The 25,921-nt window shown below is 43.5% G+C and overlaps 2 protein-coding genes across 2 annotated transcripts; one reads left to right on the plus strand and one right to left on the minus strand.

Annotated features, from left to right (window-relative positions):
• Nucleotides 1–201: 201 nt before the first annotated feature.
• On the minus strand, nt 202–1,266 carry LOC135709816 (chitinase domain-containing protein 1-like). The gene has a single exon (XM_065232227.1). The coding sequence runs from the start codon at nt 1,264–1,266 to the stop codon at nt 202–204; it is 1,065 nt and encodes a 354-aa protein (XP_065088299.1).
• A 17,760-nt stretch (nt 1,267–19,026) lies between these two features.
• Nucleotides 19,027–20,229, plus strand: LOC135709824 (uncharacterized). The gene has a single exon (XM_065232239.1). It carries the CDS (start codon nt 19,027–19,029, stop codon nt 20,227–20,229), a length of 1,203 nt encoding a protein of 400 aa, XP_065088311.1.
• The last annotated feature ends 5,692 nt before the right edge of the window (nt 20,230–25,921 follow it).

A 25,921-nucleotide genomic window follows, 5' to 3' on the forward strand; every position in this document is an offset into this window, starting at 1 on the left:
AAAAGAGTGGTTTTTGAAAAAAAAACTAAAGATTTTATGTCTAATACCGAAAAGCTAAAAAAATATTTACTGGCTTCCAAGAGTGCAAGACGTTTTGTAACTACTGTAAAACTTAAAGTTCTTTCAAATAAACGAAAAGTCTTGAAAATGCGTTTTACTTTAAGAATGGTGAAATCTGACTAGAAGAGATTGTGAAGTAGTCTATCCTTGTCCTAGTTCCCACAGGGAAATTCCCGTTCCCAGCTCCCTGGCCAGCTTCAGTCGCTCGTTGATGGAGAACAACATTGGGTAGAATACCATATGGCGACCGTTCGATGTTTTCACTTCGAAGAAGTTTTCCACATCATGCTCATCGAACGTGAGATGTCTCTTCAGATGCTTCAGCAATCCCATATACTCGTGACTCACAATCGGTTGTCCCCCGTTAGGGGTGTAATCGCTTCCATAGAGATTCAAACCCAGCAGAATCTGGGCTCGTTTCTCCTTCACATTCTCCGCACTATCCAGGCAGATGTGTTGCACTGCATTCTTAACCCAATAGAGAGGGGCACAAGCTCCCGGTCGCTGAACGCTAGAATAGTCGTAGGTCATTAGCGAGAATGACGTCACCACGGGAGCCAAAGTTTCAAAATGTTTCCGTGAAAACAGATCGTAGGTTTCCTTCCGCGCCGGCGGAATCACCAGTATGGAATCGTAGCTCGAAGCGGTTAAGGTTTCGCAGATTTCCTTCTCCAAACCGACCAGGTACTCATCGTCGACCCAAGCGGACAGTTGCGACCACACCTCCTGGACGATGCCATTGAATTTGTACTTTCGGACGGTGTGCAGGATCAGTTTGGTGGCTATCGCACGCTCTTCGCCGTACGTCAGCAGCTGGGAGAAGTCCTTGTCGGTGAATTTGTTGAACAAAACTCGGGGAACGACTTTATTATTGATCGCTTCCCCGGCCTTCTTAACGTCCCTCACCCAACCTGCATCGATATCATGAGCACCGCCCAGCTCATACTGCTTCGGGCCCTTTCTCAACACCTGAAGCCACACGGGCGAGACGTAGTTGAGTTTGCCTCCCCAAGTTTTGGCCACGTCATATCCGTGGTTGTTCCACGGTGTCACATAACCCAGCACATTTCCTTTGAAATTCTTCAGTGCCGTCTCCTCATAATACGCACCACTCTCCACCAGGATATCCTTGACGGATGTTTCCTCCTGGATCAAACCCCGATCGAAAACACTCGTCCCCTGGGGACCCAGTTTCCACTCTCCCATCCATTTCGCTTCAATTGTGTGCCCTGGTGGACCCTCCCGTACCCAGTATTTAATGTTTCATATAATAATGGAATGAAAGTTAAGAGAAAATAAACGAAAGATCTCATCCGATATGTTGCAAAGGAATCCATGACATGACAATGATTTCGAAGAGCTCCCATAGATATGCTACCGCTACTTGTTCAACAGGTGTTAAAACAGTTCTTGTGACGTTCCTTCGTCAGCACTCAAGCTGCTCCTCAGCATAGAAAAAAGGACTGCGACCACTTTCCATCACCAATCACTCGTGACACAACGGTTTCATTTCACCAGTACACAGTCTGGAATACGCAGCGCAAGCCCCTCACCGGTCGAATCAACTCGTGACCAATGCCGAAATCAGATCTACTGATAAGTTTTCATGATAGCAACTCAAATCAAATTGCATGAGCCAAATAAGTTGGACGTGAACCAAATTTTAGAAAGCTCTAGTTTAAAATTATAATTCAGCCGGTACTTTTTCTTCGAGTGACGTTTCTCGAGGCAGCTTGAGGCTCTTCGGTAATCCGTCGCTAAAGTGAGCTAAATAATAGTGTTCAAGTTGTCAGCTTGGAGCCTTAATAGCTATAGAACAAAAAGGCCTAGAAATTATAGCATAAATGGAAAGTATGCTAATAACACCTCGCATGGGTCTATTCTGCCATAAATGGTTGCTCCATCAAGACTCAGGCACTGACCGTAAGTGATGCAAATAATACACGGGAGCCCACGGAAAATGGAGGCACCGCCACTCGACGGCGATAATCACGTTTATCTCCTAAGGACATCATCGTCAGGTTAAAAATGTGATAAATTAATCAATTTGGTAATGTGCCCCATTGCGTAATGTTTCACAACTCGTAAGCGCTTCTCGAGGGCGTCCCTATTTTGCTGCCATCCCTCCGCCGCCTTCATCACGACCGACCGAATTATTTTCGGTCTCCCGTTCCCCCAAACTTCGTCGTCCAAAGGGTGAGAGCCCCATTTTGCCCCGATTTCGATCCCAATGAAGATAATACAGTAATAAATAAAATTGTTATGATCATAGACCATCATCATCGCGCCGGTTATTATATTTCGATTACAATGGGCTTATCATCATTATGCACGGAGCAGCAGCAGCGGTGTACTGTAGAGGGATCTTCTTGCTTGTCGGAATATGCCTTCATTACCGTCCTCGAAAACGAGTGACGATGGTCAGAAGCACACGGGCGAAAGGTCCGGCGATCGGAGAAGGACAGGACAGGACAGGAGCCACTGCTGGAGTAGATTTTGCTGTAGCTTTTCATTTCAGTTCCTTCACCGTCGTGCCTCGTTACCCAAGGCTACGTTTGTTGAAGATCTCCGGTATGGGTCTGGGAATAGCTTTATTTTCGCATACCGTTCCCCGGCCGGCCAGTTTGTCGGGCTCGTCCGATTCAAACTCCAAGCGGTGGGGAGAGGCACCAAATAGTTGCAGCTATTAAGATCTGGTTTGGCCAGATAAGAAAACAAACGTTATTGATTTTTATACTCAGTTAAAGGCTATTATCATAGACATAAATTTTAAGTAAGTTTTAAAGACAGTTAGTGCTTGGAGGGCACAACTCTTTTGCAGGTCCGTTACGCCCGGAATCCCGGGTGGGAACGGGTGTGTGTGTGGTCTGTGAGAAAGTTTTCGGGATCACAGGTTGAGAATTTAAATATTGTTCAACTCCTAGACAGCCAGATAGACAATTTCGTAAATCTGAAAAGAATCGCTGAGTGGCACTGCTGCGTGACTCTCAACGACATTTAGCAACACACAGCCAAATCTCAGCAAATGCAAAGATGCCCTATTGCGGAACGGTCAATTCAATTTGAGATTCTGCGAGATTTCCCAGTGAACCAGCCAACCGATATCTGCGCACACCGGATTGGAATAAATTAAACTTTAATTTACCAACCGCGTACAGCGAGCTACTTGAATTGGAAAATGGGGTATTATAACACAAAACATTAAACAAATCCAATTTCAGCTTGCTGGATCAGTTCTGCGATGTGCGATCTGTGTGTGCGGGTACTTTTAGAAAGGATCGCGATCGTTGCAATAAGTATATGCAGAGGCTCGGACGGTGTGTAAAACTGTGGGGTCCGTTTGAAATGAAATAAATAATTTCAGGAAATACTAGTCCGATACGAAATGATCAGGAACGAAGCATTTTTAGGAATACAGCAATTGAAGAGCCCATAGAACTAAAAGACATTTTTTGGCACTCAGTGCTGAAAAGTGGTACTTTTCGACACTCTTTTGAATAACATATCGGCTTACTGTTCGTAGCTAAAATATCAGTACCGTTAAGTTCTACTTATTCATTAGAGCTGGAAGGGTAGGTATATGCTTAGAGGATTGTTGCACAAACAATTTTATTAGTTTTAGAGTACTGAAAATTTATATCGCATGAAATTTGAAAAAAATACATGATTTTCTCTTTAAATTTTCCAAAAAATGGAAAATTTAAAGGAAGAAAAGAAACGTTAAATCATATGATTAAACGCCACATTTTTATTTAACCCTCAAGGACTGTCCTACTGAAAACATCTAATGGTGATAATCCCATCTTAAGTGAACCTCACATACCGTAGAAATATCATTCAATAACTTTATGTATCACACAGTGATGGAAAAGTTCATCAAAGTTCCCTATGACTCGCGAACTTTTCCCTTGGTGAACTTTGTGAAATATCGCGAACTTTTCCAACACTGGTATCACATAGAATGAATTATTTCATAAGTTGCACAATACGTGTTTCGTGTGTAAGTAAACAAACAACAATCAATCAACTTTCTAAATATCAGCTTCTTTCCAATTCAGTTCCATTTCAACTGATTCCGTGCAGAGTATGTTCCTTACCGCTTATCTTTTTTATCTATAACCCTCCAAACTATCATTCCTATGAAACAGTAAATAGAAAATACAAAGATATTGGATTTGATGTAAAATAATAAAAAATATTAACCCTGCTGATAAATTGATTCTGTTTACGATGCGTGTAATTTGAAATCATATATTCAAGGCTTACTCAAGGTTAAGACGTGACAGTTTATCTTTTTACAATGACAGGGTTAGGATGCAGGAAGATGATTTAAAACTCAATTTCTTTCCATATAAATTTTCTCTAATCATAAGTTCAAAGTACTTGTTTAGCGCTTTCTACACCAAACTTTTAATTAGTAACATCTCTAATACTTATTCTTCATCGTGGCTATCACTATATTTATCATATTCATCAGAATTGTCATCATTATTACAAAGTTCGCATTGAGGATTCATCAAATATTCTCTCATTTTTTTTACTAAATGTTTCGTCAGAAGATCTTCTTCGTTTGGAACTGTGCGTTATAACCAATTAAGGAGACTTTCAGCCCTGAGCTGGTTCGTCTCCGGCCACATAACCAATGTTCCGATCTTGGGGTCTGAATGCAGACTTCATCAAATCTGACAAATTGGCCTCTGGAGAAGTTTTGCGAGCAAGATGGGGACGAATATATTTATTATTTGTGTGGCAAGATTCACCTTGTTTTGTGGATAAACTCAAGGTAAAAGGCTTTAAAACAAACGAAAGTATTTTGTTTATAATGCATAGATTAGTAACCAATGATCTTACCAACTTATCCACGTATTCTGCTAAATGTTTGTATTTATGAATACATGGAGGTAGATTTCTTATAATCGGAAACTCTGTGTGAGTGTACCCCATTAGGCATAAATTTATATAAATTAATATACGGACGTTAGGCATAATGGACGTTAGGCATAAATTCATTACTCATAATGGACGTTAGGCATAAAATACCTTGCTGCTGTACAACTCTGGAAACCTGTTTCGAGCATGGGAAACAATGCCTAAATTAGGCTAAGCGTTGAATAAAATATGATACAAGTTAAACAAACATAGTTTGTTTAATAAGCACAGTTTGGAATCCGTTATTTATCATATCATAATCGACGTAGTTACATATTTACTTACATCCAATCTTGCAATGAAAACTCAGCATAGTTTTGAACTATATATTGAAATCAATCGCATCTAGAAATAAAAAAAATAACACATTTGTTGTAATATATTCTTAACACTTATTCCAATTGTCAAAGAAGAAAAGGTTTTCCTCAAAGAACAGCTCATGAAATGAAGAATGGTGAATTCTGTGGTTTTTCATTTAATAACAAAAAACATACCTGCTGCTTCCAGGATTTCCTGCCATACTTTTCGATACAACGATTCTGTTTTTGTTGTCATCAGAATGAAAACAAGCGAAACCGTCTGCTGATGTGAGGGAGCGATACTTCCATGAACAGTGACGAGTTGCCGAAACAAACAAGGAACTGTGGCAAACGTACCATCTGTTACCCAATACTTTGCCTGTCCAAGACGTCGCAAGTTTTTATGAGTTCCTAAAATTAAGGCTCTTTCATTATTGTCACCGAAGTCAGCAATCAGTAAACGGTCCCCATTATCATCCTTCTGGAATTCATCGGGTAGATAATGCCTAACGTCCATTATGCCTATCGAAGATTATGCCTAACGTCCGTATGCCTAACGTCCGTATGCCTAACGTCCGTATGCCTAACGTCCGTATGCTTAACGTCCGTATATCTAACGTCCGTATGCCTAACGTCCGTATGCCTAACGTCCGTATGCCTAACATCGTGTACCCCTCTGTGTATACCTGTTCTTCTGTAAAACTCCACTAACTTGTCCTTGTTCAAAAATTGGTTTGACAAGGCCAAACAGCTTATCAAACGCAGGTTTCTCATCATATCAGCATCCACATTAAGAACTTCTGCGAACTTTTCTGGCTCAGAGAGTAGATTTCTGGCCATGGCGCAAACGGATGCTTTTCCAGAAGAGATTTTAGAGGAAACTCGAGCCACTCCAGAGAATCGCCACCCTACCGCGTCCAAGTCGAGCTCCCTTTATGGATGAGCAAGGAATTCTTCGAATGCGTGGTCGTATTGGAGCCGCAACATATGTGCCTTTCGAAGCAAAGTATCCTGCTATTCTCCCAAAGTGTCATCCTGTGACATATATGTTTACGGATTGGCACCACCGTCGATTTCGTTATGCCAACCGCGAGGCACTGGTGAACGAAATGCGACAGCGCTTCGAGGTGGCCAAACATAGATTCCTCGTTGCAAAGAACGTCATGTTTTGCAAGATCTCCAAAACTATCCCAAAAGCACCAGTAATTGCACCTCTTCCCGAAGAAAGGTTGCAACCCTTTGTACGCCCATTCACGTACGTCGGGGTAGATTATTTTGGACCGGTGCTAGTCAAGGTGGGCTGCAGTCAGGTGAAACGCTGGATCACGCTATTTACGTGTGTCACCATTCGCGCTGTACACATGGAGGTAGTACATAGCTTGTCTGCGGAGTCATGTGTTATGGCCGTACGGAGGTTCATAAGTCGTTGTGGTTCACCGGCAGAGTTCTACTCCGATGATGGCACTTGCTTCCAAGGAGCCAACAGGCAGCTTAGGAGGACATTGCAGCCAGCCATGAGACCATAGCAACCACCTTCACAAATTCGGAAACTGCTTGGAAGTTCATTCCCCCCGCAGCTCCGCACATGGGTGGAGTGTCAAGACAGCAGTTGGTTCAGCTCTGGACACCTTTCGAAAACCCGATGATGAGACTCTGAAAACCATCATCTACGAAGCAGAAGCTTTCGTCAACTCCCGACCTCTGACGTATATCCCACTGGAGTCTGCGGATCAAGAATCGTTGACCCCCAACCACTTTCTGTTGGGCAGTTCAACGGGTAACAAAATCCAACCAGTAACCGACGTCAGTGGCCATGCAACACTCCGTAGTAGCTGGAAACTAGCCCAGTTCATCACCGGGGAGTTTTTGGAAGAGGTGGATAAGGAAGTATCTACCGGTGAAAGCCCGCCGATGCAAGTGGTTCGAGGAAATCAAGGAGCTAGAAGTGGGAGATCTAGTCCTTGTGGTGAATGGGTGGAGAAAGTCATCACAGGACGTGATGGAAGAGTTCGCCAAGCGTTAGTGCGAACAGCGAGTGGAGTTCTACGGCGACCTGTAGTTAGGCTAGCAGTGTTGGACGTCGGAGAATTGTGTAAACCTATGGAGCCTCCAGCAAATCTGGGACAACACTTAGGTTTATGGGCGGGGGTATGTGACGACAACACCCCTCGATGCAGCGACAGTCGTACGACAGCTCTTTCTTCATGGATTTTTTATGAATATTCTTTCTATAGAATTAAAGTGAATCATTGACCACATTAGCCTTTTCGGAGTCACTGGAATCTCCCGGGGGAACCTGTAGTAGGCTGCAATCACATTTTTGCACAAAACAATATCATTGGGGAGCTCATTCTGAACCAGGAGATGACCCAGGATAGCATGTAAAAGGAAAATCGAATTTTCAATTCACAATGCCGTTCAACAGCTTGAACTACCTGAAGTCTTGAAATAGACCATTGACTACTTGCAGTGGATGGGGAGGTTAGGTCTTTAAACTCTGGTTGTAGACCAATAAAAGTCTATCTCTTGTATTAATGTAAGGTGCAGCAAGAGCACAACAACAACTCTTTAATGAACAGAATGACTGTCGACGTCAGCTCTGGAGATGTTCGCCAGCACTTTTGTGTTCGCTGGCGATTGTAAAGCACGAAGGAGGCTCATTTAGGGTATGAAGTGCCATATTATGACACTCAGTTGGACCAATCAATTGCCATGAAAGGAAAGATCACTGCTTAAGATTATGACCAAATTTTGGGTGGAAGCCCTCCGGAAACCCAAAATATCTCTGGTATCCGGTGACCAGGATTATTTTCGTGGTTACACCGTAAAACAATATTAGTTTTCCAGTCAAATGCTCTTAGAAGATTTAAAATCGGAGAAAATCGGAATAGTATAATATAAAGCATAGATTTACTCGCTGTGCTTTTTCCAAATAAGAAACATTGGTTCCATATTGTAGCTTAGGGTATTTCCGTTGATATTGTATATAGTTTTTATACTATGTGTTACATATTTTACAAAAATATTAAAAAACCATTTTCGTGTTTTTCGCCTTTTTGAAAAAGCACTCAAACCATCACTTATGAAATGTATTTCCGATACAACCATCACAAATTCAATGTTGTATTATTATTGCTTATGAAGTTTTCTGATTATTTACTCGTTCAAAGTTTCATATTTAACCTTCCTAATGCATTAGGAAAAAGTTACACATTGTGCATTACGGTCAAAAAAGACCCAAATTGCAACTCACTCCCAAAAATCCATTTTTGAACCGATTCTTGATCTAGTGGCCTCAAAATAAAGCTGAAGGAAACAGCTAAAATGGCATCCTTTCCATGATTTTTTCCAATTTGGCCATTTAGGCTACCTGGCACCGGTTCCGATAGGGCTCAAAAAGGACATTTCCAAAAACTCATGTACTGGTACCGTCCGACGGCTCAATATTTATGATTTTTCATCCAAAAGTAAATAGAAATCATATCATGGACCAAAAGGTGAATATGGCCACATCCAGATACCCAGAACCGGTTCCGGTAGGGCTCAAAAAGGACATTTCCTAAATCACATGTACTGGTATCGTCCGACGGCTCAAAAATTATGATTTTTCATCCAGAAGTAAATAGACATCATGTCATGGGCCAAAAGGTGAATATGGCCACATCCGGATACCCAGAATCGGTTCCGGCAGGACCCCAAAAAGGACAATTCCAAAACCTCATGTACTGGTACCGTCCGACGGCTCAAAATTCATGATTTTTCATCCAGAAGTAAATAGACATCATTTCATGGACCAAAAGGTGAATATGGCCACATCCGGATACCCAGAACCGGTTCCGGTAGGGCTCAAAGAGGACTTTTCCTAAACCTCATTCACTGGTATCGTCCGACAGCCAAAATTTATGATGTTTCATCCAGAAGTAAATAGACGTCATGCCATGGACCGAAAGAGGGATCTGGCTACATATGGATACCCAGAACCGGTTCCGGTAGGGCTCAAAAAGGACCATTCAAAAACCTCATGTATTGGTACCGTCCGACGGCTCAAAATTTATGATTTTTCATCCAGAAGTTAATAGACATCATGTCATGGCCCAAAAGGTGAATATGGCCACACCCGGATACCCAGAACCGGTTCTGGTAGGGCTCAAAGAGGACTTTTCCTAATCCTCATTTACTGGTATCGTCCGACAGTTCAAAATTTATGATGTTTCATCCAGAAGTAAATAGACATCATGTCATGGACCAAAAGGTGAATATGGCCACATCCGGATACCCAAAACCGGTTCCGGTAGGGCTCAAAAAGGAGAATTCAAAAACCTCATGTACTGGTACCGTCCGACGGCTCAAAATTTATGATTTTTCATCCAGAAGTATATAGACATCATACCATAGACCAAAGGGTGAATCTGGCAACATTCGGATACCCAGAACCGGTTCCGGTAGGGCTCAAAGAGGACTTTTCCTAAACCTCATTTTATTTGAAAAATAACACCTCACGTATGACATCCGCTTGGCAATTGCCAAGTGGCATCGAAATCAAACATTAATTATTTGAAAAATTTATCGAAATTGATGAATCAATTTTTTTTATAAAAGCCAATTGGCTTATTGGGCAAGCAAACAACCCAATTAATCATTGGCACGGCTTACTACCATATCACCCAATGCATTTTATGGCTGCAGATAATCGGTAGTCACATATGAACTCAAATAACTTCTAATTTCATCAGAAAATGGGGAGAAACGGGTGAAATCGGCACTTTTGGTAGTCTCTGCAAGACAAAACTAGCAGTTTTCGTTTTCCCCAATTTTTGTACATTAGAACAGGATCTCACACCCTTTGAAACCAGCGATATGAAATAAGTGTGACTCTGGGTCAGTTTTTGCCCATTGTGCGCTGCCTCGTACTTTTGCTCCACTATAAGTAATTCTAGCATCCTACTGACTTATCATAAGTCTGATACTCCTAATACCATTTTCAATAAAAACGCAACCATGTTCTGTGTACGCCTTCACTACTGAAATTATCTTTTTGTTCACCTTCAAATTTGGTACAAATGTTATAATTTATCATCCCGAAACAAACTGTTGCCTTTTCTTCGTAGACATGACCAATTTTTGTGAATGAAAAAAAAAATAAATAAAAACAAGTGAGAAAAATAAAATGATTTTGATTTAACTTCACCTTGCAGGAACACTCTGGACATAATTTGTATAACTAAAACACATTTTATAACTTATTCTTATACGTTCCGATACGAGGCTTTTTTCTATATTATAGAGACTTTGAGCTATTTGTTGGTTCGTCTCTTAGGCCTCAAGCAGTAATGAGCAGGCTTTGTCTCAGTGGGTAATCTCAAGAAGAATCCTGGAAAACGAGAGTCAATCCGAAACACATTCTCTTTATTTCTACGAGACTTGTTTTTCTTTTATTTCAGGTAAATTTCATCATGAACGAAGATTTTGATTTTGGTTCATCAGATGACGAAATAGTTGATTCTGAACCTGAAAATGATTCAATTGAAAAATTTTCGGATTCTGATGACGAATTATCCATAAGTGATGAAGAAGATTACTCGTGGACGTCTAAAGACGGAACTCGATGGGAACAAAATATTGTGAAGCCGGATTCCAAAGTTGGACGGAAGCGGTCTTATGAGATTTTACGAACTCGCCCAGGAGTAACGAGCTATGCAACTGCTCATGTGAACAATGAAGTTCAAGCTTTTAAAGCTTCTTTCGATGATAGTCTCATCACTCTCGTCATCAGCCACGCTAACGAAAAGGGTTTTGAAAAATGTAGAGAAAATTGAAAAATCATAGATGCGGTGGAGTTCGATGCTTTTCTGGGTTTGCTTATATTGTCATCTATTTTCAAGTCAAACAAGGAGCCAGTTGAGACATTATGGCACGAGATGCTTGGACGACCGATCTTCCGGGCAACAATGTCAGCTCGCAGATTCAAAGACATTTTCGCTATGATCCGAACTGATGACAAAGCTGAACGATCTCGCGAGAAGAAAACCGCTATTAGAGAATTTTGGGATCTATGGAATGGTCAACAAGCGCTACTCTTCACACCGCATGAGAATATTACTATCGACGAGCAGCTTGTTTCATTGCCGTCGGACGGTACCAATACATGAGGTTTTGGAATGGTCCTTTTTGAGCCCTACCGGAACCGGTTCTGGGTATCCGGATGTAGCCATATTCACCTTTTGGTCCATGACATGATGTCTATTTACTTCTGGATGAAAAATCATAAATTTTGAGCCGTCGGACGATACCAGTACATGTGATTTAGGAATTGTCCTTTTTGGGGCCCTGCCGGAACCGGTTCTGGGTATCCAGATGTGGCCAGATCCACCTTTTAGTTCATGGCATGATGTCTATTTACTTCTGGATGAAACATCATAAATTTGAACTGTCGGACGATACCAGTACATGAGGTTTAGGAAAAGTCCTCTTTGAGCCCTACCAGAACCGATTCTGGGTATCCGGATGTGGCCATATTCACCTTTTGGTCCATGACATGATGTCTATTTACTTCTGGATGAAAAATCATAAATTTTGAGCCGTCGGACGGTACCAATACATGAGGTTTTGGAATTGTCCTTTTTGGGGTCCTGCCGGAACCGGTTCTGGGTATCCGAATGTTGCCAGAGTCACCTTTTGGTTAATGGTATGATGTATATTTACTTCTGAATGAAAAATCGTACATTTTGAGCCGTCGGACGGTACCAGTACATGAGGTTTTTGAATTGTCCTTTTTGAGCCCTACCGGAACTGGTTCTGGGTATCCGGATGTAGCCATATTCACTTTTTGGTCCATGACATGATGTTTATTTACTTCTGGATGAAAAATCATAAATTTTGAGCCGTCGGACGGTACCAGTACATGAGGTTTTGGAATTGTCCTTTTTGGGGCCCTGCCGGAACCGGTTCTAGGTATCCGAATGTTGCCAGATTCACCTTTTGGTTCATGGTATGATGTCTAGTTGCTTCTGGATGAAAAATCATAAATTTTGAGCCGTCGGACGGTACCAGTACATGAGGTTTTTGGAAATGTCCTTTTGTGGCCTATCGGAACCGGTGCCAAGTAGCCTAAATGGCCAAATTGGAGAAATCCTGGAAAGGATGCCATTCTATAACCCTTTATCTTTCATTCGAGGCCAATAAATCAAGAATCGGTTCAAAAATGGGTTTTTGGGAGTGAATTTCAGTCTGGGTCTTTTTTGACCCTAATGCACAATGTGTCACTTTTTTTGTAGCGTCACTCCCAGAGGTCGCTAAGAGCATCTTTTGACATCAAAATGTTTGTTTCCGAAAATTAGGGAAAGTCAGGAAATTTCAGGTCTCTATCATATTTCGTTACAAAATTACAGCTTTTTTTAAGTGACGCCGGGTCAAAAAAGACCCTAATGCACTAGGAAGGTTAAAGAACTAAATTGTTGAGTTCTCTCATTTTTTTTCTACATTCATCGAGCATTATCAAAGTAGCACCGCTGGGTGCTGAAAACATCTTCTTGCTCAACTCAAACTCAACTTATCAATACTCTTCTTCCATAAATCTTGCATTGCATGCACCGCTCGCATAAGGCCACAGCATTGTTCTATCCGCATCTTTCTTCCTAGTAATTGAAAATCCGTTCACCGCCAATTGCTACTGGGCATCCCGACTAGCAGCAGAGCGTATGCTAATGCAACCTAATATACCGAACACACAAATGATTGCAGTGGAAAGCAGAACGTGTGCATTATCCAATTCAGAAGCTGGAGATGATCTTCGTGCGCGGATCCATCCCAGCATTATCCTGTCCTGTATGTAGTATACTGATCTTCCCCCAACGACGGAGCAGTAGAAAATAATCAAACTAGTTGCTAACCTACCTACAATGTTGTTTAGCCTCCGCATCATCACCACCATCGATACCTGTTTAGGTCCCAATTTGCTGCTTTTTCGCAGTGCAGTAAATTTGCGTGACTGGTAATTCGTCAGAGATCGAACGAGTTGGGAATCGGAAAACTTGATTAAGCTCCAATTAGGCTTTGATTGATTCATTTCATCGTGTGCTGGCGGCCGACGGTGAGGAATAGACGAAAATTACACCCTCTCGGGTTGCTCTCCTGCAGCAACAATTGCACCGCGCCTGACGTCTGACGGTCCGATCGGGATTCTACAAAGAGGGAAAATTGAGGATTTGATCACATTCCACTTGAAATTGGACGCCGACGAGTTCGTGTGAAATTTCCGCTAGTGCCGATTGAAAATTCACTGGAAATGGTTGCAAATCGTGCCAGTCAGTGTGAGCTGTTCCTGGTGTTGTTACAGCATGCCGATTTCCAACCTACGTGCGGTCAATTCATCATCGTCGCTTGATTTAATCCATCAATCGTGATATCATCCGGTATGCTATTTAGAGATTTATCGCATCCAAATGATTTATGGATCGTAAGGTATTTGAAGCGTGTGGCAATCCGACGACCGGCACGCGGGGCGGGTTCGTTTAGTGAGATTTGAATATTTGATGAAGTTATCTTCGGGCTGTGTGGGTGCAGGGGAGGAAGGAAGGGTATTGACGAATGAATCGTTTGGCTGTGACAGATAATTCGATCGAAAGATCAGATCTCTGTTGCTGATGGATGAGATAATTTGATCAGATTTATGATCTGATTGGGAGTGGTGTGAGGCAATTGTGAAATTACTAATCTTGTAATTGAATTTGATTGGAAGCATCAATCATGTTAATACTGCAGCTTGAGTATGATATCATGAGGCGATAAAGATGGTAAATTCGCTCAGAAGCCACACCCAACCGGGAAATGTAAGATTCTATTGCATGTTAGCATAAACAGTTTTCAGAATTTGCATTTTTTGACCGGATGAACAGATTCTGTAATGTGGTCGCCGCAATGTTTTTAAAATAATGTTGTAATTGTTATGTAAGCTTAATTTTCATGTCGTGAAACATTGCAAATTTTGAATGCTTTTCATGAAATTATGTAGCAGAATCTTGATTGTTCATGCTTGATTGCTCAGGATTGGTCTTAGTTTCTTAGTGGATTATGCTTAATCAATTTTCCTGAGTATTCTAGGTTTTTCCAGAACTTCAACAGAAAATTTCCAGGTTATCAATGAAACCTTTATTTAAAATTCGTTTAAAAAATATGCTATTGAAATATTTCTGTTAGTTTTAAATTTTGAAAGCATCGAGAAAACTTCCTAGACAGAACCGGGAATCAATCCCAGCAACCTCCAGCATGGTCTTGCTTTGTAGCTGTGCCTTTACCGATTGAGCTAAGGAAGGCCTCTGGAATTTTCTCTTGTGATCTTGAAAAATATCTGTGTGTGAATCATCTTGATGCTCTTGCAGTTCTTCACAGAATTTCTTTAGTATTTTCCTAAGATTTTCCTTAGAATCATCTCAAAAATTTTTCAGGGCTCGTCTTAAAATTCTCTCTGGTATTCTCTTACAATTTACTCTAAAATACTGTAGAAATTATCGCTAGAAAGCTCATTGATTCACTCTATCTCATAAAATTATTATTTAGGTTCCCTGAATTACCGAGGAATTCTCAAAGAACTCTCCTGAAATAAACTCTCCTCAGTATTGATTAAGTATTTCCTAAAATCTCCATGGAATTATGGAGACAGGCTTGTTGGTTACTTGGGGTGTACACATATTAGGTTTGTATTGATAGTAGGAAATTAACTTTCATTTGTGATTTCAAGCAGCCATGGACTTGAAAATGGAACATAAATGTGTGTTATCTTTTAGAAACTGAAATCTCTTCGAAAGTATGAAACATTTATTTTTCGCATCCTTATAGAGGTACCGTGCCGATTCAAATTTCGGACACTTAAACTCGAATTTCGGACACTTTTAAAAGTTGATTATCTCGGTCGAATATGATCCACATGTCTTGTAAATTTTAAATTTTTTTGACTAGTGCCCTCCACGATCATCTAACATTATTACTTTGTTTCTAACTGGATGTAATATTTAATTAAAAATGAAAGTGTCCGAAATTTGAATCGTCTGAAATTTGAATCGGAACGGTACTAAGGAAGCATGCTTGGAAAATACGTTCAATATCCAAACTCCGAAAGTGCTGGAACTAAAGCATGCGTGCCATCTGTTGTTAATTTTCGTGACAAATGTGGCTGGTAATTAAGGTAAAGGGAGAGAGATTTGAATTAAAGTATTTTTTTTTTTACTTTAAATGATCTTTATTTCTTGTGTTTGTGTGGTTTACATGTATGAATTTTCAAGTGACACAGATGCGTCTTTTCAACTTTAGTACATTTGAGATTTTAATTATTATTTACAGTTCCTAGTCCTATCAGGCCTATTTTTAAAGTATGACCACCTTGGTGGGATTGGTTTGATTTGAATTGTAAAAAGGAGACTACTTATAACTACTATTTACAACTACAACTAACATACAACTACTATATACACCTGTTGACGAAAGCGTAACGAGCGTCACTACACCCGTTACTAATTTCCATAGGGAAGCTAGTAGACAAATTGCCTGCCAATATTCGTTTGGATTGGGCGCTGTACAAGAAACGCATCGGATTCGTCGATTTGGGTACCTTCAGCGAATATATGACCACCATAACTTCTGCAGCCAGTGACGTTACTCACTTCCACGAGCACGGTGGTCAACGATCGAGCCGGCCTGAGAAACAAAAATCGAACGACAGGGAGTATATGAATGCGCATTATTCGCAAGACTATCGTAAGCAAGAAAGTCCTGCAGGTAAGAGGGTAGATAGTCAAGCTAGACCATGTTACGTTTGTCAAAGTAACAAGCATAGAATCAGGGACTGTGTTGAATTTAAGTCATTTACGCTTGGGGACCGTTGGAAAGCAGTCCAAACACACCAACTCTGCAGACGATGCTTGGTAGCACACGGTAAGTGGCCATGCAAATCAACACGGGTTTGTGACGTAGGGGGTTGTTCTAAGGACCATAATACAATGTTACACCCGGGTCTCCCGGAATCCCATGAGTCCTCGCGTTCGGGGGCCAGATCTCCGGCAGTCGTTTCTGTTCATCGTCGCTAATGGATGCAGAAATCGCTGATCAATTGAGCATTGACGGAGAAGTTCAACCTTTGTGTTTAACCTGGACAGCGAATGTCACGCGGCGTGAGCCTACGTCTCGTCGCATAAGCTTACAGATTTCCAGCGCATCTGGTGGTACAAGATTTACACTGGAAAATGTCCGAAATGTCGCGGGCTTGGATTTACCGGTACAAACTCTTCGGTACGGGGATCTTGCAAAAGGTTATCCTTATCTGGAGGGACTGCCAGTTCAGAGCTACGAGCAAGCCGTTCCAAGAATCTTAATAGGGCTCGATAATGTGCGTCTTTCTATTCCGCTGAAATGTCGAGAAAGAGGAGCACAGGAGCCAGTCGCTACGAAAACCAGATTGGGCTGGACTGTGTTTGGCAGCATCGGTGATTCTGCTAAGATCAATGATGCACCGTCGTTGCACATTTGTAAATGCGAGGAGTTGAAAGGTCTACATGAGCTGGTGGATAGTTTCTTCGCGGAGGAAAGTCTTGGTATTTCGATACCACGTACGCTCGAGGGAGAAGAAGATCGACGGGCACGAGAGATCCTGGAGAGAACAACAATGCGACGGGAAGACGGTCGCTATGAGACAGGATTGCTATGGCGCAGCGACACGGTGCAGTTTCCTTCTAGCTACGCTATGGCGGAAAGGAGGTTAGCATGTCTTCAGCGACGTTTGAAATTGAACCCGGAGCTTCAAGCGAATTTGGAAGGGCAAATCGAAGATTATCAGAAGAAAGGCTACGCTCACAAGGCGTCGCAGAAAGAGATCCAAGACGCCGACCCTACTCGAATGTGGTTTCTGCCGTTGGGGGTGGTAGTCAATCCTCGAAAACCTGGGAAAGTTCGAATGATTTGGGATGCAGCTGCAAAGGTAAACGGTGTATCCTTCAACGGAATGCTATTGAAGGGTCCGGATCTGCTAACTCCACTTCCGAAAGTGCTGTCTCGATTTCGACAACGGCAAGTAGCTGCCGTAGGGGACGTGCGGGAGATGTATCACCAATTTTTCATTCGGCGAGTGGACCGCATGGCTCAGTGCTTTCTATGGAGTCCTGATCCATCAACAGCTCCGGAAATCTTCATTATGGATGCGGCTACCTTTGGGTCGACGTGTTCACCTTGTCAAGCTCAATACATTAAGAACCGAAATGCGAAAGATTTTGAGCTTGAGTTTCCGGAAGCGGCAGTGGCTATAGTAGAAAACCATTATGTGGATGACTACTTGGATAGCCGGGACACCGAAGAGGAAATGACGAAGCTGGCTGTAGACGTTCGTACCGTTCACGCAAAAGCCGGGTTCGAAATCAGAAATTGGCTGTCGAACTCATCGAAGGTGCTGCAAGGTATCGGAGAGCAGAACGTAGTTCATCGCAAAGATTTCGGCAACGATAAGGTTAATCAGGTTGAACGAGTTCTGGGAATGGCATGGCTACCAAATGAGGACGAATTCATCTTCAGTTTGTCGTTACCAGAGGATCTACAGCATCTCGTGTCGGGAGATTCACCGCCAACGAAGAGGAAGATTCTTCGATTCATTATGAGCTTGTACGATCCCCTCGGTCTGATCTCTCACATTCTCATCCATGGGAAAATATTGATCCAAGATCTTTGGAGATGTGGAGTCGGATGGGACGAAGTGATTCCGGAGAATGTTGAAGAAAGCTGGATCAGTTTTGCAAACAGTTTCAGCACCCTGGACCAAGTACGAGTACCTCGTTGCTATTTTCCGGGGTATGTAACGCAGAGTTACCAAACATTGGAGCTCCATATATTTGTGGACGCAAGTCTGTCCGCTTTGGCTTGCGTAGCTTACTTCCGCGTAATCGATCGCGGACAACCACGGTGTGCGCTGGTTGCGTCAAAGACGAAGGTAGTACTTCTGAAGCCGCTATCGGTTCCGCGCTTAGAGCTGCAAGCAGCGTTGTTGGGTAGTCGACTGATGAAGTCGATTGTCGAGAATCATACCATAGAAATCCAAAAAAGGTGCATCTGGACTGATTCTGATACAGTGTTGTCGTGGATAAGATCAGACGCAAGAAGGTATCGACAATGCGTTGCAGTAAGAGTCGGAGAAATCTTGGAGGACACAAACGTACAAGAATGGCGACACGTTCCGTCTAAATTCAACATAGCTGATGACGGAACGAAGTGGAAGGGCGTTCCCGATTTGCGTCCATCCAATCGGTGGTTTGTAGGTCCAGACTTTCTATACGAACCAGAAGATCAGTGGCCCCAGCAAAAGGTGAAGTTCATCGAGATTCATGAAGAATTGCGCGCAGTTCACATCCACACGGAAATCGTTGATACCGGCTTTATCGATTGCAGTCGGTTCTCGACATGGGAACGACTGTTGCGAGCTACTGCATATGATACCACTTTGTTAGAAAATGTCGTGGATTAGAATGTGCAGCAGAAGTTGTTGACTACTTTGAGGAAAAATCCGGACAGGAGTAGTGATACTTGAGCAAACGTCAAGAAGACCAGTCCCATAAGGAATCTACCTCCGTTTATCGACGATTGTGGTGTACTCCGGATGGGTGGTCGTATAGGTGCTTCACCATATGCTACGTACGACGCAAAATATCCAGTGATCTTGCCGAAAAGTCATCGCATCACCGAGTTACTCATCGATCGGTATCACAGAATGTATGGTCATCAAAACGGAGAGACCGTGGTCAATGAGATCCGGCAGAAGTTTCACATCTCTAATCTGGGCACGGAAGTTCAGAAAATAGCACGGCGATGCCTATGGTGCCGCGTGTACAAGGCCCAACCAAAAGTTCCTCGGATGGCTCCGCTTCCGGAAGAACGTGTGACATCTTTCGTTCGTCCGTTTTCCCTGGTCGGCATCGATTATTTCGGACCATGTTTGATCAAGATTGGTCGAAGTCAGGTGAAACGATGGGTCGTGCTCTATACATGCCTCACCATTAGAGCGGTACATCTCGAAGTCGCAGCATCTCTGTCGGCGGAATCGTGCAAGCTCGCTCTACGGCGGTTCATCGCACGACGAGGAGCCCCACTTCGTATTTTCACTGACAACGGGACAAACTTCGTTGGAGTAGAACGAGAGATGGCGAAACAGATGAGGGATATCAACCAGAAATTGTCAGAAAGTTTCACGAACGCTAACACCCAGTGGAGTTTCATCCCGCCTGCCTCCCCGCACATGGGCGGTGCTTGGGAGAGGATGGTTAGGGCGGTTAAAGCAGCAATGAACTCCATCAACCATCCAAGGACACCATCAGAGGAAGTGTTCCAAACCGTTCTGTGTGAGGCAGAGTCTATGGTCAACACGAGGCCGTTGACATATATGCCACTAGAGACGTCGGATCAGGAAGCACTTACGCCGAATCACTTCCTTCTACTTAGTTCGGATGGAGCGAAGCAAACAGAGAAGACACCAACGGACGAAGGAGAAGCACTTCGGAGCGGATGGAAGCTGTGCCAATACATGCTCGATCAATTTTGGCGCAGATGGATCCGAGAGTATCTACCGACGATTACTCGAAGAACGAAGTGGTTTGAAGATACGAAACCCATTGCAGTAGGAGATGTCGTATTCTCGGTGGACGAAGGCGTGAGGAACCGTTGGATACGGGGGATCGTGATAACGGTGTTTCCCGGAAAGGATGGACGGGTCAGGCAAGCGAACATCAGGACGGTGTCAGGAGTACTTCGGAGACCTGTGACGAAGCTTGCAGTCTTGGATATCATGGATCGGAGTAAAGCTGGAGGATCGGAGCAGCTTTACGGGTCGGGAAATGTTGGCGAAAGCGTAACGAGCGTCACTACACCCGTTACTAATTTCCATAGGGAATTGAGGCTTCCCGAATCCAGTAGATGAACGGAGATGTCAACTCGACGGGTCATGAATAGATTGATGAGGACTGTCAAGAGGAATGATTTAGCGAAATACAAAGGAAAACACGATTGGATTGTGCGGCTCAGTACGTTGTTTATATTAAAAACAAAAAACTGATTTGGTGTAGTAAAAATTTATTTCTATAGATTGCAAATGTATTTTTGAACACACTAGAATTTGTTGTGAGTAAATTAATAATTATAAATATGAATTATACACTAAAACTTACGAGCAATTTCAGGATATGACAAACACAGATAATTTGTTATCCTAATCGATTAGCAACAACACCTAATCTACTATATATAAATTGCTTATCAAAGCATGTTGTCATAAATTACATTTTTGTGCAACCTTAGTTTTTATTTCGTTAATTCTGGAATCTATTTTGGCAATGCCAGCCTCTTCGTGTAAATTTATTATTCTATTTAGTGTCGAAAGGCCGATCAAGTACCATCCTCAGCACTCTATTCTGAGCGACTTGAATTTTGTTCCTGTGAGTCTGTGCACATGTGAGCTGCGTAGAGGATCGCAGGTGCTATGATTTGTTTGTAGACAGCCAGTTTGTTCACTCTTGAGAGGCGGGATCTACGGCAAATCAGCGGATACAGACACCTAACCAAGGCGGAACACTTGATTACGGTTTTCTCCACATGCGAGCGGAATAGGAGCTTTTCGTCAAACAACATCCCGAGATAGGTTACTTCGGCGGACCACTCAACCCTTGTGCCATCCATGATTACAGTACAAGAGGGAGCCGGTTTTAGTTTGGGTGATTGCCGATGGAGGAACATGATTGTTTGTGTTTTGGAAGCATTGATTTTGATTTTCCACGTGGTGGCATAATCAGCGAAGGCGTCAAGACATCGTTGGAGCTTGTTTGTTATTTCGCGAGGCATCCTACCCTTGACGGTTATTGCGGTATCACCTGCGAATAGGAAGAACACGCAACCGTCTCCGAGGGGAGGAATGTCTGAAGTGTAGATGCTGTAATGCAAAGGGCTCAACAGACTTCCTTGCGGAACTCCTGCTGGGATGGAGAACGTGTTTGAAAGGCAGCCTTTCAACGATACCTTAAACGATCTTTGCTGAAGGTAGTTACGGATGATTTTAACAAGATGCAAAGGAAAGTTGAAGTTACAAAGCTTGTATACAAGCCCATTGTACCAGACATTGTCAAACGCTTTCTCAACGTCTAACAATGCCACGGCTGTGGACTTGGATACAGCCTTGTTACTTCGGATGTTATTCGTCACCCGTACTAGCTGATGATTTGTGGAGTGCCCCTTGCTGAACCCGAACTGTTCCGGTAGGAGAATGTTTTGCTCCTCGACAAACTTGAGCAAACGACTGAGAATAAGTTTCTCGAACAATTTGCTCAGCGCTGAAAGGAGACTGATTGGCCTGTAGCTTGAAGCTAGCGTTGGGTCCTTCCCGGGTTTGCGGATAGGTATGATTTTCGCTGTCTTCCAGATACTTGGAAACAAGGTTGCAAAGACTCATTTCAGCTAAAATAATGTTTTTCGGAATAATAAAACCAAAAGATGGTATGATGGCATGTTTTACTTGTAACTTACAAGAAGAGGTTACAAAGTATACGTTGGAAACATAAAACCTGTAAATTTTGCTTTCTATGAGTCACTATCAGCGATTTGCTGATCGCTGAGTGAGTGAGTGAGTGAGTGAGTGAGTTTGTGAAAAATCGCTGATTGTGACTCTCATGAAGTGAAATAAACAGGTTTAATATGTCAAACACATTCTTTGCAACCTCTTCTTGTAGCCTACCAATTCAAAATTTGATCATGGCATCTAATTATTTCATAATTTGGAAAAACATTGTTTTAGCTGAAATGAGTCTTTGCAACCTTGCTTGGAAAGTAGTGCAGTTCCAAGCATCTGTTGAAGACAGCAGCCAGCAGAGAGTGAACCTTCATGCAGAGATTTTTCAACACTAGGTTGAATATTCCGTCAAACCCGGGGCCTTCATGTTTTTGGTGCATTTCAGCACTGAGCAAATCTGTTCCACTGTGATTCTATCCTCCGGAGGGATGGCACAAAGAGAGGAATCAAGGTTGAGTACGCATAGCTCAACCTGAACTTCCAGCGGACTTTGGATGTTGGAGCCAAGCAAGTGCGATTTGGCAATATGCTCACCAATCGCATTTGCTTTCTCCTGAGGGGTGATTATGAGCCGATCGTCATCATTTTCATCTTTTAGTGGTGGAATGGGTTTAGGGTGCGTCTTTAAGACCTTGGCAACTTTCCAGAATGGTCTGGAGCGGTCGTCCAGATTCTGGACAAGCCACCCGAAACTTTCGTGAGACCATTCTGGAAGCAATCTCCTTGTTCAGATCGGCCATTTCACGTTTCCTCGCTTGATCTCGAGTCCTCTGAAACTGGCGTCTACGAACATTTCTCAGGCGAATCAAAAGTTGGGTGTGGGAATCAATGGCAATAAACTTACCCCTCACAGGAACTCGTCGGACGCACGCCTCGTCAGCCACGGTTATGGCTTGGTGGAGTCCCTCCAACGCTCGGTCGATGTCCTCCACGGTGTCAAGCGGCGGGTTGTCGATGATGTGCCTGTCTACCACGCGTCCAAACTGGGCCCAGTTAACGCGATGGTAGTCCTTGCGCAGGCTTGAAGCAGGAGCCACGTTGCAGCCCAGTTCAGCCACCACCGGTTGGTGGTCGGAGCTGAGTTCGTTTAAGGCTATCGGCTTGGACAAGCCGATATTTGTCAGGAACAGGTCTAGCGTCGATGGGTTGCCCGCCGGTGAGATGAATGTTGGTTCATCCGAAAACCAAACGGAATACAGCCCATGCTGTGAGTGGTCGAACAGGAGACGACCGTTCTGGTTCTGCTGGTAGTTCCGCCAGGCCTCATGGCGAGCATTCAGATCTCCTCCAACTACTAAGCGGGAACCGTTACGGGTGATGGTGGACAGGTCCTTCTTGAATTTAGCCGCTAGTCCACTGCTGGCGGCACACTGTCGAGGGCAGTAGACGGCGATGAACTGGACGTATCCAGTCGACGACTCCACCTCCACACCAAGGGCCTCGATGATAGAGGTGCGGATATGGGACAGAGTGTGGTATTTTATTCCTTTCTTGACGACGACCGCAACACCACCCCCCCTGGAGCTGGTGCGATCAAGCCGGATAATATTGTGGTCAGGCAACCAGAAGCTGTCGCCGGACTTTAGATGGGTCTCGGTTAGAAGGCCCACGTCGATGCTGTGCTTGCGGAGGAAGTCGGCAAGCTCAATCTTTTTTGCTCTTACAGAGCAAGCATTCCAGGTGACGATAGTTAGCGGTTTAGACGCCATACTGGATGATGAACTTACCGAGCACTTGGATCTGTTCGGGCTTATTGCGGCACTTACGAAGAGCACCGGACATGTTGACGAAAATTTCCATCAGTTCATCCGCTGAGAACAGATCGGGGTTGTTGTTTTGCGCTGTTGGTTGTCTCCAGAATCCAGGGGGGATGGAGAGCTTTGGCTAGCAGAATCACCGGAAGTTGCTTGAGCGAGATGCACCCGCGAATTCGCTTGCCTTTGCTGAGGAGCACGAAAAGGCGGGAAATCCTCCGTCTGAAATGCCGGGACTTTGTCCTTCTTGCGTCCTGATTGGTTGTTAGTTGCCACCTGTTTTCGGATGCGTTTGAAGTCCTCGCGTTTGGAGCACTGTCTGTCGGAACCTTGATGTGCACCACCACAGTTGGCGCATTTTAACGCCACGGCTCCATCCGCAGGGCAGTTGGTAGTGGCGTGTTCTTGAGCACAGTTGCTGCAGCGTGGCTTGATGTTGCAGTTGCGGGTACCGTGTCCAAAATTGAGACACCACTGGCACTGCGTTACGTCACGATGGCCGCCACGGTATGGCTCCCATCGTACGATGATGGAGTAGATCGATCGGATGGCTTGCAGCGCATTGAGAGTCACCGTCCCTTTCTGGAAGTGCACCAGAAAGAGGCAATCCGGGTACACCTTCACGTTTTCGTCTCTCCTTGTCATTCGGAATACAGCGATTGGGGCTAGCTTGTACCGGTTGATTTCAGCTTCGACCATCTTGGGGTCGAAGTTTGGTAGACCCCTGATGACTACCTTGAAGGGCTTCTCACCGGGGATGTCGTGCGTGAAGAATTTCGTCTTGGAATCCTTCAGATATTTCACGGCCACTTCGTACTCCGCTTTTTTTCGCAGCATCACCTTGGTGCCGATCCTGCCGAGCTTAAACTCAGCGGCAACGCCCAGCGATGAGAGATCGCCAATCAGCGTGTTGAGTGGTACTTGCTTCACCACCAGTGGAGGAAGCTTGATTTTCACCGCACTCGGGCCGGCAGAATTCTCGGTTTCGACGGCGTTCGTCGCGGTAACATCGTCGCGTCTGCTCGTACCATCGGACTGTCCTTGATTGTTCTTCCTCTTTTTCGTCCACTTCACCGGGACTGGGTTGGTATTCCCAACATCGGTGGGAAGAGTAGCGTACCTATTTGAGGTAGGTACCGAGCTACCCTCACCACTGTTTTTCTTCTCCGCTTGATCACGAAGTCTGCTCCGGGAGCGCTGTCTTCCCATCACGCGATGCGACCGACACTACTGACGACGCGACGTGCAGTATATCTGCGAACGTTTGTAACAAACTATAGGTTAATCGAACAACTCGACAGAGCGAGCAAACACCGAACTGTACTGCTTGACGTTCAAGCAGAGAATCTCTTGGAATTCAACTCACAACTACCTTGGAGTTCTCCTTACAACTCCCGATATTCGTTAAAAGATGAACCAGCCTCTGGATGAAAGTTTTGCTAATAAAGATAACCTAACCTTACAACCCAAACCCAGACAACCAGAATGCACGTGTATTCAAAATTGTTTTCGAGATATACAAACGTATATACAGACAAAAAATTCGTATAGAATGCAAGAAAATGGCTTATACGTACAAAAGTGGTGGCCACGTGCATATTTTAATTAAATTTTAAACGAGTTGATCTAACATCATATACGATTAAATCTGTAATAACATATTCATTTTGAAAAGTCTTACGATGTAATCCGATTAAATTTGAGATACAGTACGACGGAAAAATGATTCGTCGCATATAAGTCGGAAATTTGCATTCTATACGATTTAACTTAAACATAATGCGAGGTAAAGGGTGTCCACGATGAAATTGCCACACTATGAAATTGCTCTAACTTTTTAACCGTTGGGTAGAATTTAATGAAAATTTGGGTGGATTTAGTTCATAGTGCATTATTTACATCCTGCAAGTTTTAAAGTCCTGTGATCAAAACTCGCGGAAATGGAGTCGAAAGAACAGCTCGTGCGTGATAAAATCTTGCGCATTCATCACGAGAACAAGGATCTCTCGCATCGTTCCATCGCTAAAACGTTGGGAATCGCGAATTCCACGGTGTCGCGAGTGATTAAGCGGTTCGAGGAACGGTTGACCACCGATCGGAAGCCCAGAAGTGAACGAAAAAGTATACCGTACAACACCAAAAATCACAACCGCGTATTTGGGGCCTTCAACCGAAATCCGAACGCCTCCGTTAGGGATGTGGCTAAGAAGCTGCACCTAAGCCGAAGTTTTGTCCAGAAGGCCAAAACTAAGGCTGGGCTTCGAACGTTCAAGGTACAAAAGGCCCCTAATCGCGACGAG

Source organism: Ochlerotatus camptorhynchus, unplaced genomic scaffold (assembly GCF_037179485.1).
Source record: "Ochlerotatus camptorhynchus isolate MF236.1 unplaced genomic scaffold, CSIRO-AGI_Acam_v1.1 ptg000036l, whole genome shotgun sequence".
Lineage (NCBI taxonomy): Eukaryota > Metazoa > Arthropoda > Insecta > Diptera > Culicidae > Ochlerotatus > Ochlerotatus camptorhynchus.